Source organism: Dryas octopetala, chromosome 7, assembly GCF_963921425.1.
Source record: "Dryas octopetala chromosome 7, drDryOcto1.1, whole genome shotgun sequence".
NCBI lineage: Eukaryota > Viridiplantae > Streptophyta > Magnoliopsida > Rosales > Rosaceae > Dryas > Dryas octopetala.
In genome coordinates this window covers 3,012,672-3,027,111 of record NC_141372.1, presented here as the reverse complement: position 1 = coordinate 3,027,111, position 14,440 = coordinate 3,012,672, and the positions used below count along the sequence as shown (strand labels likewise).

The window sequence follows — 14,440 nt, the reverse complement described above, 5'->3', positions numbered from 1 at the left end:
TATTATTACTCTTTTCCTTTTTGGTTTCGCGCACGATCTAAAAAATAGATGAAATAAGAGACATATGCAGAAAGTAAAAAGACCTAACGAACTTTCAAAATTCTAAGACCGTACTGGGAAAGTTAGCTTGAAAAAGATCCCAGAAAATATATATTAAATATTTGGACTGGTAGTTGAATGGATCGAATGTGGCATAAATTAATTAATATAATTAATTGAAGCTAGAGCTAGCTTCTCTTAAACTTTATAGACAATAATTAATCCAACATGATGTTCTATATATAGTATATACCATGGTCACATGACCCCTAATTCCCTAAAAATTAAACCATATTATCCCCATACAATTCAGTATTAGTGCTTATATTCTTAAAGTCCAAAGTCCAAAAGATATTCTTCAAAATATATTATTCAGTGTATAATAATATTAATATTATGTATGTATATATATCACCCTGTGCGTCAGTCTGTCACACTGTTTCAATATCCTTGAATTGATATATTAAATTAATATTGGATCTTGAAAAACAAAACTGGTGTGGCTATAAGAATGAATATGGAACAGAATCCCCTACACAGTAGGAAACAAAACGGTGTGAGCAGTGTCGTTTAGAGGAGACTACACAAACTGATCGATCAATCTCGTATCAGAGAAAGGGAGAGAGACAGCTAGCAAAGTAGATAGCTAGGTGGGTTTCAATCAATGGGTCGTAGACCTCGTTGTTCTAAGGAGGGACTAAACAAAGGACCATGGACATCTCAAGAAGACAAAATGCTGGCAGATCATATCAAAGCCCATGGTGAAGGAAAATGGAATCACATTCCAAAACAAGCAGGTACGGAACTCATGTTACATATATGCATGAAAAAGATATGTTAACTTTTAATTAATTAATTTCAAGTACTGGGTTTAACATATATATATATATATATATGTTGCATATATGCAGGGCTGAACAGATGTGGGAAGAGTTGCAGGCTTCGGTGGCTGAATTATCTGAGACCGAATATCAAGCGAGGCAACTTTACACAGGAGGAAGAAGACCTCATCCTCAGGCTCCACAAACTCTTAGGCAACAGGTAGCTAGCTAGGTCCTAGTTAATTAATTAATTTGCTTCATTAATTCATTCCATCATCTTATTAATTTCTACTAATTAATTGACTTTATTTGCTTAGTTTGGATTAATTAATTTGTGTTTGGTACGTGTACATATATATATATATATATATATATAGGTGGTCTTTGATAGCGGGGAGAATTCCAGGTCGAACAGACAGTGAAATCAAGAATTACTGGAACTGCAATTTATGCGAGAAACTAGAACCAGCTGCAGCAGTAACAGAGGATAATAATAATAATAATATTGTTAATCCACCAATTACCAATTTATCCTGTACACCCTCCTCCTCCTCCTCCTCCAGTGAGGCCTCAGGAGAAGAAGATTCCAGCTCAGACTTGAATTGGATGGATCTTTACATGAGCAGCAGGGAGATAAGCCTTTCGGAGTTTCTAAATACTGACTTTACAAAGTTTGCCAATCTTGTATCCCACCAAGTCATGCACAAATTCAGTGAAGCTGATTGAAGATGCGAGATTAACTAGAGATGCGAGCTAGGAATGCCTACAATCTCGCATTTTCTTATACGGCATTAGAGAATTTTGTATAAATATGTTTGGTGTTATCAAATTCCTGATCGAGATATATACTACTGAATAAGTCCGACTAATTTACTGTGTACTTGTGTAGGGTAGGGGAAAACCTAAATGGTTTGCTTCCAACTTGTTCTAACATTAAAAGAGTTTGTTTGATTAATAATAAAAGTCACTTTATTCTTTAGAATTGACTTTCTTTTTGCCAACTTGGATATTTGCTTGATTCTTCTCTTTTGGGCTTGAGAAGTGGATTTAACATTATACAATTCAAATATGGCCAAACCGAAGCCCACATAGATAAGTTCAGTCCAAAAATTGAATACATATCTGTTTGGGCCAGCGTGGGCCTAGCAGAAAACACTGGACTTTTTTGGTTGAGTCATAACCAAGCTTTTTGTTTTTGGTCATCTGACCCAGCTTAAAAGTTAAAGAAAAAAGTCGAACTATGGTGAAGTAACAGCAAAATCTGATACAAAAAGAAAAGAACAAAAAACAGTTGTCATATTGTCACGTGGTGATATTATTTCTCCTTGGCTTTCATTAACACTGTAATCAAAGAGTAATTAAATACCAAAACAACGACGTAAGGCGGTACGGGTATGGACTTTCAAGTCTTTTATTTATTGTATAAGTACATAATGGAATTATGCAGACCCCCCAAACCGTAAGCCGTACAAATAATTACCTGACTTTGTCTTTGAACTAGCAGTCTACCACATTATTGATACAAGATAATGTCCTAAGTGTGGGACATTATTGAACTAACAGTATGCACTACATGGTCAATTTGTATTCATAAGTAGTGTCCTAAGTGTGGGACTCGAATTTCGGATTTTCTTTTCCCAAATGTCCATCTTAGTGAATGGGTTGGTTGGATTGGAGTGAAGTCACACTTACATTCCCTACCCTTTTGGCTAAGGCAGACTCTTGTACTTTGTTCTTTACACATATGACACACCATCAAATTTAACTAATTTGAATTGATTTTGGCTCAATTGAATTGGATTCTCAAAAACCAACTTATTGGATTTGGAGTAAAGTGAGTGAAGAGAGAGAGAGAGAGAGAGAGAGAGAGAGCAGTGAGCTTCCAACATATTTTAATTTAATGGGGTCGGTGGCATTTTGAGAAAGGAGTAAATAGGCAGGCAGGTGTGGGTGGGTACTTGACTGGATCTGGAAGTGTAATAATTAAGTTGATCCTGTGAAAAACGATATCCAAAGCTTGGTTGGAAATTGAATTCCTAGGGACCCCTAACTTGCTTCAGTAATAGGGTGGGTGGACTGGTGAATATATTGCAATAAGTTGGCAAGGTCAAAGGTCCACCATTCATAAACATAATCATCTCCCACCAAGAAAAAAAAAAAAAAAACACACAAACTCAAACTCAAACTCACTCCTCCAAACTATTTTCATATATATTTAATCCCCCGACTGCTGTGCACAGGAGAAAACTGACCCATATCATATGGGACAGATAAATCCTGACTGCTGTGCATGAATTCCATACATTGATCTCATAAATTTTCATAAAATTATAATCCTCTCCAGCAAACACATCACAGTACGTAGAGCTTCACGTAACCAAACACCCCTTAAGGCAAGTATGTATTCAGTATTCACTGCACTGCAATCTACATATGTGGCCCCCACATACACTAGTGTTATTGTTTGTACCACACCATGTAGGCATGTAGGACCAGCTACATTTGTTATTCTATCCTCTATGTACAGCAAGTAATTACCACTGCAAATTTCGCTTTGCAATTTATAGCACATTGTGGGGATTTTCCAATTGTTTTTGCTTTTTTCCTTTTTGTTTTGCCGACACATATATTGTAGGATGATTTGTAGGCACTAGAATTAATATTTTGTAATGCTAAAAAACGGGTAATGCTGCCTACCAACGCCCAATTAACTAGCTAGTGGCTATTTTGTACTCAAATATCATTAATATTTTGTACGTACGTAGACTTCATTTTTTCTTAATTAATCCCAATTTGAAACATGTAAGTGTTATATATATAAGATCTGTCACTCCCCAATAGAGTCCATGAAAGCTATGTTTCCTTAGAGACCAGGAGAGGGAGAGAGAAAAGAGTAAGACAGAGAGATCGATAAGAATTAATATAGAAAAAGTATATGCTTAAGTTTGATTTCAGATTATGGGAAGAAGCCCCTGTTGCTCTAAGGAGGGACTGAACAAAGGAGCTTGGACTGCTCTGGAGGACCAAATTCTCACAGACTACATCAAAATCCATGGAGAAGGAAAATGGAGAAGGATTCCAAACGAAGCTGGTGGGTTTGGTTTTTAATTAATTAATTTTGGGTCCCCGAAATTTATCACATTGATTAATTTACATGATGAGTTTGGCTTGGTGCATGCATATATATATATATACATGTAGGTCTCAAGAGATGCGGAAGGAGTTGTAGACTGAGGTGGCTGAATTATCTGAGACCTGATATCAAAAGGGGTAACATAACTCAAGAGGAAGAAGATCTCATCATTAGGCTCCACAAGCTATTAGGCAACAGGTAATTTCTATTAATTCACTTCTCACTCCCACTTTTTTTTTTTTTTTTTGAATGGTTCTTTTTTTGTGGGTGTTAATTTGTAGATGGTCCCTAATAGCTGGGAGAATTCCAGGACGGACAGACAATGAAATCAAGAACTACTGGAACACAACCTTAGTAAAGAAGGTGAAGGGTGATCAGAAACGACCAAAGCAGCACTCCAAGAAGAAGAAGAAGAAGAATAAAAAAGAGACAAATAGCACCATTGTAGACAAAGACATGGCCAAGTACATGATGATGAGCTCTGAGGATCAATTAGACACTACTATTAGTTCACCATCACTTCAAGTTGAGGACCAGTTCATGTTGGATATGGATCATGTGGGGAAGCTTTTAATGTCTGATGAAATTCCAGACTCTTCAGACTTCTGGAAACTATGTCAGTTGGGTAACATTAACAATGGAACTCTTGTGGATCATTACGGTACATGTGGCATTAATAATAGTACAAATAGTGATGGTTCAAGGAACAAAAATTGTCCCTCTACCTCTGCAATGTCAATGTGCCAGCTGCAGCAGCCTCATCATCATCACCTTCTCTTCTCTCAGGAAATGCTCGAGGATTGGATGAGAGATGATGATTGATTTCGATTATTTCCACCATTAGAGTTCACCATAAAGCTAGCTGGATCCTCTACCTATTGGAATCTCATGCCTGCCTTTTGGGTTGAAGTTGGTGTTCTAAATTAATTTGAATAAGCTGACTATAAATCCTAGTCTGTTTTGCTTACTGCTTTATTATACTAGTAATTATATATGTGAATCTAATAACTGACCCCGAGAAAAGTGACCCTAATTCATCAAGTATAAATATATATATATATTTAAATTCACTTTCAAATTTTATTATTTTTTTAAAGTAAAATAATACGCAAGGCATCGTAACATTTTTAAAGTAAAATAATACACATGGCATAGTATTAGGCATCGTAACACTAGTGATCAACCATACATGTGGTCAAGCAACCATACTCCAAAATATCTCATCATTAGGTATCAATCTTCAAGCCAATTTTATATCTACATAGTTTTCTTTTGTGAAATAGTTTAATTATTGGCTTGAAAGATTAAGATAATGGAAAAATAGTCAGGTAAGCATATAATGCCTGATGGAATTATGGACTATGTGGAGTGGAAGCCCACTGGATCACTTCCTTATGTTTGGCGCCATCTTAGCTTTTATCTTCCAAGCCCACACGTACAGAAGGTTAGTTAAATAATTCTAAATGGTTAAGCATTCGTCTTTTTTTGTTGGAAGTACAATTATAATTAAATTAAGAGATAATTAGGGTTAGGTCTTTAAAAAAATAGTTTTTGGATGGAAATTAGAGGTGTTTTAAATTCATAAGAAAATCCTTTTAATTTATAATAATTTATAAAAAAATTCTTTTAATTTATAATAAAGTCCTTTTAATTTATAAATTTTTTTTTTTAATTCATAATAAAGTCTTTCCCCGATTTGAAGGGTATTTCCCCATATTTGAAAGGTATTTCCCCTCCTAGAGTGTAGAGTGGGCTTTGTAGAAGCTGCATGTTAAGTTTTAACTCTGAGATTTTGGGCTCAAAATCTAGGAGTTTAAACCTAACATAAAGCCGTCAAACAAAAAAAATAAAATGACTTAATTAAAAACCCTAAATCACTACCGGTTTTAGTCTACAAAAGACTCATAAAATAGACTGAACTCTAAATCTCCCTTAAATTAATTAGAGTACAACTATTTTTTGTTGTTGTTATTTTAATTATTTGCATATAATTAAATGAGGCTTGGAGAAGACGAGGATTCCCAGTAACGTTTTCAAGTAAATCGTGAGACATGGGCTGAGAAAATCAGAAAAATGATATTTGAATCATGATATTTGATGGTCGTCGACAGTAGAAACACATATCTATTATCCCACATTAGTCTTAATTGTTTTGTTAAATAAACTAATTAATGTGAATGATGTGATTCACATTTTATTCTTATACAATCCTATTAATAAGTGAAAGCAGCTTCTCGTTTTGCTCAAGAAAGCAACTCCAAATCCAATCAACGCAGGCACTCTTTTCAATTTAATCGAGTATATATATATTTGGCTCAAATAGCATAGCTAAAGAGGTACACTATAAAAACTTATCATCACTAGCTAATTAATAATAGAACTTCCAAAATATTATTGTAATTAGTATTTTGACACTAAATACAGGGAAAAAGAAAAAAAGAAAAAGAAAAAGAGAAATGAATAAACCACGCATTGTCATCTTGTGGTTGCATACCAAGACTCTATTATACAATAATACAAGTCGAACAGAGAAGTTAATTGAAAGCATACATTTAGCTTAGGTATTTTGAAGTTGGCAAATAAACCAAAGCCCCTCCTCGATTTCCACATAATATGAAGACAAATGAAGTATCGTTTTTAATCTATTAAATGAATGCATACCTCGATTTTCTGAATAAATATACGTAACAAAATAAAATATTAAACAATTATAACAAAGATGATGCTATTGACACTCTAAAAAAGTTATTCTGCACTCAAATTTTAAAAAGATATAAAAGAAAATTTATACATATTAGAGTGCAGGATGACATTTTCAAAGTGCCAATAGTATTTTTCTTGGAAATTTCGGTCCTTTGGAAATCAATGTCTTTGCCATTAGGGAACTGGTTTTTTTTAATTTTAATTTTAGTTATGTATCTATTGTCTAATAATAAGAAATAAAAGATGAAATGAATTCATTAGATATTTAACAAATAAACATAAAAAAAGTAGAAAATTCAAATCTAAGTAGTAACTAGTAAGTACCCATTCTACCAACTTTTCTTTATTTTTGCAATAATTTCTACGTTGGGTGGTGCCAAAATTTTTTTTTTTTCCAATAAATGCCAAACCATCTGTTGGTGCACATTATTATACGAGCAGTTGGTCGACAGTGATGAATAAATAGCATAATAGCTTGTGGTGGCAACGTAGTTTTGAGATATTAGTTGCAGAGTGCATCAAGTTGCATTAGTTTTGTTTTAGATTCTAAGCTTAATTTTTCAAATGACTCCTTAATTAACAAGTCAAAAAGAAAATGAAATAACCTTTAGTAAGGTTTGCTTTCACTGTTTGACACTTGACACAGTCACGTTTGGTTTGTAACTTTGTGTGCGATTTGGGATTCCATTGCATGCTGCCATGCACATGGGAAATGTCAGATTATTCATGTAAAAATGAATATATTTGTGTCCAGGCTTAACCAATGACAGAGTTGTCTTTAATTTTCACGTTGATACAACTACAAGAAATCCTCTCATTATTATTAATCAAATGCCATTGATTTTCATCTGCATTCTCATTGGAAAGCAAAGAATCAAAATGAGGCCAACGCTATAGTTTATTTTTTAGCTTAAAAAAAGTGGCATAGCCGGTGTGACAACTAATTAAGCTAATTAATAATACTAGTTCTATAACATCAATAATTAGCCAAAAATTAAGCATACTATATAGTTGTCAGCATGTCAGCTCCAACTGTGACCCAAACTACAACCAATAGTGTTTTTTATGCAAATTAAATTTTGTGTTGACAGAATGTGTACAACTAACAATATTTACTAGCTAGAGATACTAAGAATTTTTCCAAATTTTAATTACCACGTGATCTTGTAGATCATATTACACTATCTTGTATTTGTTCAAACACTGCTATATTAATTGAGATCCAAAATTTTGAGATTTAATATGGTACTTATAGTATTACTCTTTACTATATAATCTAAACCAATTTTTTTGTACCAAGAAGAAAAATCAGAGTAACATCATGGAATCTCAGTTTGACCAAATAAAACTCAAAAGACTTTTGATTTCTACTTGCTATGTTATGAAAACATACAAACCCCATGTCATGATTCCAAAAAAGAAATCATGTCATAACCATAAGTTGTTTTCAAATAACTTGTTTTATCAAGTGAAGATCAGAGTCAAGCCCAGATTCATGATATTTGTATTATTATATATTAAAAGTGTACACGTATCACTGCAGAACATGAATACACACAACATGAAAACTTTAAATAAATTATAAATAAATAAAAAAGCATTTTGGCAAATGACAATCAGTTCAGTTCTTTATTTCGATTCTACGTACCCACGTTGTTGAAAAGAGATTAAAAAATTTGTTCACAGATTTCCAAGTTTTCATATAATAAGATTAATAAGAGTGAATAATAACACCATCTATAAAATGAGTCACTCACAATAACATGCAACTCTGAAAGAAAGAGAGAGAAATAAACGAGACTGAGAGTGAGAAATGGGAAGAAGCTCTCGATGTGAGGAGGGACTGAACAAAGGAGCCTGGACTGCTGTTGAAGACCAAATTCTCATGGATTACGTCAAAGAGCATGGTGAAGGGAAATGGGGGAAAATGTCAAGGGAAACAGGCGAGTCGGCTTTGGCTCTCAATATATATACAAGTTTTTTAATTTCAATGATTTTTAATGTTTATGAAAATGGCAGAAGATATAGTTGAGGCTTATTATTTATGTAAAAAGTAAATGGGAAATGTGAATTGCTCAGTGCAGGTCTGAAGAGATGTGGGAAGAGTTGCAGACTTAGGTGGTTGAATTATCTGAGGCCTGATATCAAGAGAGGGAACATTGAAAAAGATGAAGAAGACCTCATTATCAGGCTCCACAAACTCTTAGGCAACAGGTACTGGCTAAGACTTTTCTTTCTTTTTAATTCTCTTCTTTGATGTGAAATGAGTATTGAATTTAAACCATGTAAGCTTCCTTTGTAATTAGTATAGTTTGATTTCAATTTGTTTTTTGGGTGCCTGTAGATGGGCATTGATAGCTGGGAGACTTCCAGGCCGAACAGACAATGAGATCAAGAACTTCTGGAACTCTACCTTAAGGAAAAAGACACAAGAAAACCGCGCAGTAAGGTCTAGAAATCAGAGAAAAACCATCAAGGACTCGTGCCCGGAGGCTGTACCACCATTAAAAATGGAATCAAATTTGACCAAAAATGGACTCACACCAACAAGCAGCACCTATAATGAACATCTTGACACTACCATCTCTGAAGCTCAAGCAAAGAATATGAAAGCAGAATCCAATGATGAATTCTTGCCACTCACTGGTGACAGTGATACAACATGGAACTTCATAAACGATCTTGATGCAGGGAAACTTGGCATATCCGAATTTCTCCATACTGACTTCTCAAAGCTTTGTGAATTGAATGCACGAATGGGTGCAGAAATGGGTCATTAATGTTGACCTCAACCACTGAAGCTCCGTTGTACTCGCAGGAGTTGCTAAATAATTGGGCAGGCAATGACAGTTGTCTTCCTGAAGCGGCTTTGGGTCCTTGATTTCTCTTTTCCCTTTGCATGTCAATATCAAATAAAATGGCCAAATAGATTTGCTTATCACTCATCCAAAGTTATCTATCTATTGCAACTGTCACTCATATTTGATTTTACAAAGGGCAAAAGTTGCTAGGCTTTCGTGGTTTAGTTTACGATTTGATCCAATCCAATCTAATCCAACTACATCCTTTTCTGGGAGATCCCTGAAAGGACAGGTCTTTTGGGTTTTACCTGCCTTTTTAGTATTACTGATTACCAGGCTTAATCATCAAGATGAATGTTTTGGGCAGGCTTGATCAACTAAACTACTAATAGTTTAGAATTATTTTTTATGAGTTAGTAGACTTAACCGACAGCCTCATATGGTAGACATTCCCAATATTTATCAATATGTTCTAAAAGAATTTAATTCAACTTGAAACTCTGTCAGCAAAAAAGTACTTAAAAGGGCTTAAAACTCAAGCAAATAGCATAATTGAAAGAATGGCATTGAACCTTATAACACTTCAAAGTTCCTAGGTTCGGAAAAAAGAACTACAGGCGTGTGATAAACAAACGTACCTTTCTACTCTGTCTAATTGCAATGTTCTACTTCATTCATCGGAATCATCACCATCAATATCTTCTCTTTCTTCCATGTTCTTGTCGTCCTCATGGTTCTCCTCCCCATTATCTCCTTGCACATGTTCTTCATTTCCATCAATAATTCCATCAAAACCGAACTTACTGGACCCCATTTCAGAGATTTCAAAGTGCCCATTAGACAGATTTTGTGTGACTCCTGCGTCTATAAAGGCCTCTAAAAGCTCTGAATAACCTTGCCTTTGGATACCAACATCCATGGCAACTGAAGGCTTACTAGAATGATAGGAAGATGAAGATGAAGGGTCGGTTGATGGTGTTGTTGAGTACAGCTGATCCAACGGATTGAAATACGAGCAAGTTTTGGACGGCTGAGGTCGCTTTTTAGCACTGTCTTTGGTTTTCCTAAAGTACTTGTCGATGTTCTCCCACTTCTCTTTGCACCTCTTGGCACTCCTCTGATAACCCATTGAAGCCATTATAGCACTCACCTCTTCCCACAGAGGCCCTTTTACCCCTGGTTCCTGAAACTTTGATTTTATACTACTTCGCACCCAAATCAATGCCTCAACTTCACTTTGAGGCCATCTGTTATTTGTGTGATCAACATTGATAGGTGTCAATTCCTCCAAGGGTTCATTTAGGCCATCAGGCTGCAACAACAAAGGGGTTTTCCTAGGAGGAAGATTGACGCTTTGGCCTGTGATTTTCTCTATGTATGAAACAATGAGTGCCTCTCTACTTGAAGCCAAAGCCTGCTCATGGAGTTTGGCAATGGCTTCTCTGTTATGGTTTTCAGCCTCTTGACATCTCCATGCTGCTTCTCTCTCCCTCCTCTCTTTATCCATTCTTTCAATCACTCCCAAGTACTTGTTATGAAGGTTCTCTTGGTGATCCATCACTTGCTTCACTAAGCTCTCAAAGAACCTAGTGGTTGAACTCAATTGCTCCTTCATTTTCCTCTTTCTCTTCCTCTTCTGAATCTTCCTCAGCGAAACATCCCCTCCAATGGAGGCTTCTGACCCATTATCAACTCTAACTGTAGCAGTTGGACCAACACCAACATTGAGGTCATGAGGGTCACTAAATGGCATAGGAACAGACCCAACACCAACATTTTCAGTAGAGTTTTCATTTTCACCACTGAGAGCAGACCCAGAGCCTGTTTGCTTTTGATTAGCTTCACCAACTTTTCCAAGGCTATAGATTGCTTCAAGCTCACCATAGAGCCGGTACTTGTTCTCCAAGTCCTTGCCTCTATCTCCTTCATTGTCTTGCTTCTGCCTTTTGTTTGTGTTGGAGATTTCAGTGCCAAGAGGCTTCCTGCGACATTATCACAAACACGTATAAAACACAAAAAAACGACCACATGAAAAACATTGAAAACGGAGAACAAACAAAAACAAAAGCACATAAATTCGTGCAATATCAATTAAATTACCATAAGGGCTCTTTTCTAATGTCATAATCTTGGGTTTGCCAACTTCTGAATCCTAAATTATGTGGTCGATTTTGAACAAACCGAGGGCCATTTCCGTCGAGAAAATCACCACCCAGAGCACCCTCTCCTCCTCCACTGCCACTGTTCTCATTCAGACCAAGCTTGAAATTTACAGGACTCAGCTGCCATTGCAACCTTCCTTCTTGCTGTTCTTCTTGTTGCTGCAGTGCTTGAAACTGATGCTGGCGCTGAAACAACTCGTGGGTAATGGGAATGGGGTGAACTAGGCGGCGACTCATATGATGATGGTATTGCTGTTGTGGATGCATATGCTGCTGAAGTTGGTGGTGGTTTTGCTTTTGAGGGTTGAAGATGGGCAAAACTGGTGAGCAAGAATTAGTGTCCATGAAGTGGTCGTGAATACCCATCTCTGCTATGTCAAAATTGGACTGCATATCTTCTTGTCCAAGGTATTTTGTTTTGCGTTCTTGAAAGGGTGTGGAGCACAATGCAATTCAGTTCAACTGTTGAAGAAGGGGTCCTCCTCTTCTTCTTCTTCTTCCTCTTCCTCTTGTTCTTGTGAAGTAATCGTAACAGTAATGGAAGGAGATTTTTTAGGGTTTTAGCGCTTAACAGACTGAACCTCCATAGAGTAGGAGTAGGGAAGGATAAGATTGGAGCTCATCTATTCGTGCTATCATATTTTCTTTCATTATTATTTTTTTCATGGAATACCGTTTTAGAAATTTAACTATTTTTACTCACTTTTTAAAACATAATAAATAATAGAATAAAAAGATGGTCAAACAATATATTTTGTTACCTAAGAACACACAATGGTTTTGTATTAGGATATTGTTTATACTGTTGTCCTTAATAGTTGCAATTACACTTGCGTACTTGCATTACAGTTGCTAATCAATGAATTCCTACGTTGATTGATCGTTAGTATCAAAAATATGTCAAACACATACGAAAATTGTCTATTTATTGCTATAAAATTTAAGGTGCATTGAATTTAAGTACTAAATTTTAATGTTATTTTATTTAATTACTAAAATATTTATATTATTTCACTTTAAATATTACCAAGTTTAAAAAATATAATTCTATCGAGTTGTGACTGTTTAATAGTCACAATTTTTTATTAATTTGTTATTTTTTTAGTGTTTGCAAGATTTAAACTTAAATGTTTAGTTTCTAAGTTATAGAAATTGATCTCCCAATCCTAAATCAAAAGTACTAAATTCTTATAAACTTTAAATTTTTATAAATTTCAAACCGTCACAACTATAAATGTTTCATAGTCACAACTGTATAGCAAACTGATTTATGACCTAATCCAAAATGTCTTGCTCTAGATTAGTACCTAAATTAAAAAAAATTAGTATCTTACTGTTTTGCTAAAAAAATATTAATATTTGGTATTTAATCCTAATTTTCTAGAAAATTTAATTATCGATGACATTAAAAGTTAAAATCAAGAAAAATTATTATATGTGATTGTAACATCAAGTGACATAATGATATGGTGTTATTAATTTATTAAAATTATAGATAACTAGGCTTAGATTTAGAGTTTTTTTAGATTTTATGATTTTATAAATTAATTATTATCTACGTATTATAATTTAAATGAGTAAATAATATTATATCATCATGCCACGTGCCCACATAATATTACGATCACACACAATAATTTTTTTAAAATCAAATTTATTTTATTTTAAATAATTTATTTGTGAAAGATAAAAATACAACCTTTTGACGGAAATGTCCTTGTCACTTTGTCAGATTGCGGCTCACATTGTAATAAGTTTTGAAATACAAACATATATTAGTCAAAAATAACAGAAAAAGATAAATTCAAATATAATTCATGGGAATATTGATATTTAAGAAAGAAAAAAAAGAAGGGAGCTGACATGGTGACATGCCCTATAGTATGGTCCCATCATTAATGAGCTGAAGAGGAGGAGCGGAGTGCAGGCAATCCCAGGCGGGACCCACGTGGACAGGTGTTGAAATCTCTTGTCCGGCGGCATGACTGTGAGTGACATCCTTTTTGGAGTCATTTTGTATGTGCACGTGAAGGGTAGAGTACGCTGCTCCTTTGTCTCCACCATTAATTCTGTATCTGCTGCATGATCTCCAATATCATCCAACGGTCAGCGTTTAATTTTAACAAATAACACTTGTATTGTAGCGTCATCGGCAAACAACTCTCTCACCCTTCCAAGTTTTCAGAGTGGAGTTAATTATACTTACACTCCCTGAGGTTTATCGTCTTTTCACATATACTTCCTGAAGTTTCAAAAATTACACATACACCCCCCTGAGGTTTCAAAACTATTACATATAACCCCTACAAGAGAAAAAATATATAAACAAAAAGAAAATATTTGTATTGAGGTTGAACATTACACCTTGAGTAATCTTATTAGGTCATTTCACCCTTTAGCATGTCTTTTTACATAATTTTTTATCATTTTTCGTCTCACTATAGAGGGTTATATGCAACAGTTTTGAAACCTCAGGGGGTGTATGTGTAATTATTAAAACATCATGGGTGTATGTGAAAAAACGATAAACCTCAGGGAGTGTAAGTGTAATTTCACCCTTTAGCATGCCTTTTTACATAATTTTTTATCATTTTTCGTCTCACTATAGAGGGTTATATGCAATAGTTTTGAAATCTCAAGGGGTGTATGTGTAATTATTGAAACATCATAAGTGTATGTGAAAAAACGATAAACCTCAGAAAGTATAAGTGTAATTAACTCTTTCAGAGTGTTTGTCTAATTTTGGCAAAATATGAAATACAAAAGAGCACTCTTAACAAA

General features: G+C 34.7%; 3 protein-coding genes and 1 pseudogene across 3 annotated transcripts; 3 read left to right on the top strand and 1 right to left on the bottom strand.

Annotated features, from left to right (window-relative positions):
- The first annotated feature begins 561 nt into the window (after nucleotides 1-561).
- LOC147278489 (transcription factor MYB114-like) lies at nucleotides 562-1,820 on the top strand. The gene is made up of 3 exons (XM_086249596.1): nucleotides 562-836; nucleotides 951-1,080; nucleotides 1,238-1,820. The coding sequence occupies exons 1-3, from the start codon at nucleotides 704-706 to the stop codon at nucleotides 1,584-1,586; spliced, it is 612 nt and encodes a 203-aa protein (XP_086105722.1). The 5' UTR covers nucleotides 562-703; the 3' UTR covers nucleotides 1,587-1,820.
- Nucleotides 1,821-3,818: 1,998 nt separating this feature from the next.
- Nucleotides 3,819-4,911, top strand: LOC147278488 (uncharacterized). Its single transcript, XM_086249595.1, has 3 exons — nucleotides 3,819-3,951; nucleotides 4,062-4,191; nucleotides 4,275-4,911. The coding sequence occupies exons 1-3, from the start codon at nucleotides 3,819-3,821 to the stop codon at nucleotides 4,813-4,815; spliced, it is 804 nt and encodes a 267-aa protein (XP_086105721.1). The 3' UTR covers nucleotides 4,816-4,911.
- Nucleotides 4,912-8,509: 3,598 nt separating this feature from the next.
- LOC147278487 (transcription factor MYB1-like) lies at nucleotides 8,510-9,577 on the top strand (annotated as a pseudogene).
- A 430-nt stretch (nucleotides 9,578-10,007) lies between these two features.
- On the bottom strand, nucleotides 10,008-12,294 carry LOC147278486 (uncharacterized). The gene is made up of 2 exons (XM_086249594.1): nucleotides 11,598-12,294; nucleotides 10,008-11,479 (listed from the first exon to the last, which is right to left on the bottom strand). Exons 1-2 carry the CDS (start codon nucleotides 12,050-12,052, stop codon nucleotides 10,168-10,170), a joined length of 1,767 nt encoding a protein of 588 aa, XP_086105720.1. The 5' UTR covers nucleotides 12,053-12,294; the 3' UTR covers nucleotides 10,008-10,167.
- Between the last annotated feature and the right edge of the window lie 2,146 nt (nucleotides 12,295-14,440).

What these genes read in the sequence shown, in the direction of transcription:
- LOC147278489 (XM_086249596.1), top strand. Translation starts at nt 704, where the DNA reads ATGGGTCGTAGACCTCGTTGTTCTAAGGAGGGACTAAACAAAGGACCA. An exon ending in TCACATTCCAAAACAAGCAG is followed by an intron (nt 837 to 950) that starts GTACGGAACTCA and finishes GCATATATGCAG; the next exon opens with GGCTGAACAGATGTGGGAAG. An exon ending in CACAAACTCTTAGGCAACAG is followed by an intron (nt 1,081 to 1,237) that starts GTAGCTAGCTAG and finishes ATATATATATAG; the next exon opens with GTGGTCTTTGATAGCGGGGA.
- LOC147278488 (XM_086249595.1), top strand. Translation starts at nt 3,819, where the DNA reads ATGGGAAGAAGCCCCTGTTGCTCTAAGGAGGGACTGAACAAAGGAGCT. An exon ending in AAGGATTCCAAACGAAGCTG is followed by an intron (nt 3,952 to 4,061) that starts GTGGGTTTGGTT and finishes ATATACATGTAG; the next exon opens with GTCTCAAGAGATGCGGAAGG. An exon ending in CACAAGCTATTAGGCAACAG is followed by an intron (nt 4,192 to 4,274) that starts GTAATTTCTATT and finishes GTTAATTTGTAG; the next exon opens with ATGGTCCCTAATAGCTGGGA.
- LOC147278486 (XM_086249594.1), bottom strand. Translation starts at nt 12,052, where the DNA reads ATGCAGTCCAATTTTGACATAGCAGAGATGGGTATTCACGACCACTTC. An exon ending in ATTAGAAAAGAGCCCTTATG is followed by an intron (nt 11,480 to 11,597) that starts GTAATTTAATTG and finishes ATAATGTCGCAG; the next exon opens with GAAGCCTCTTGGCACTGAAA.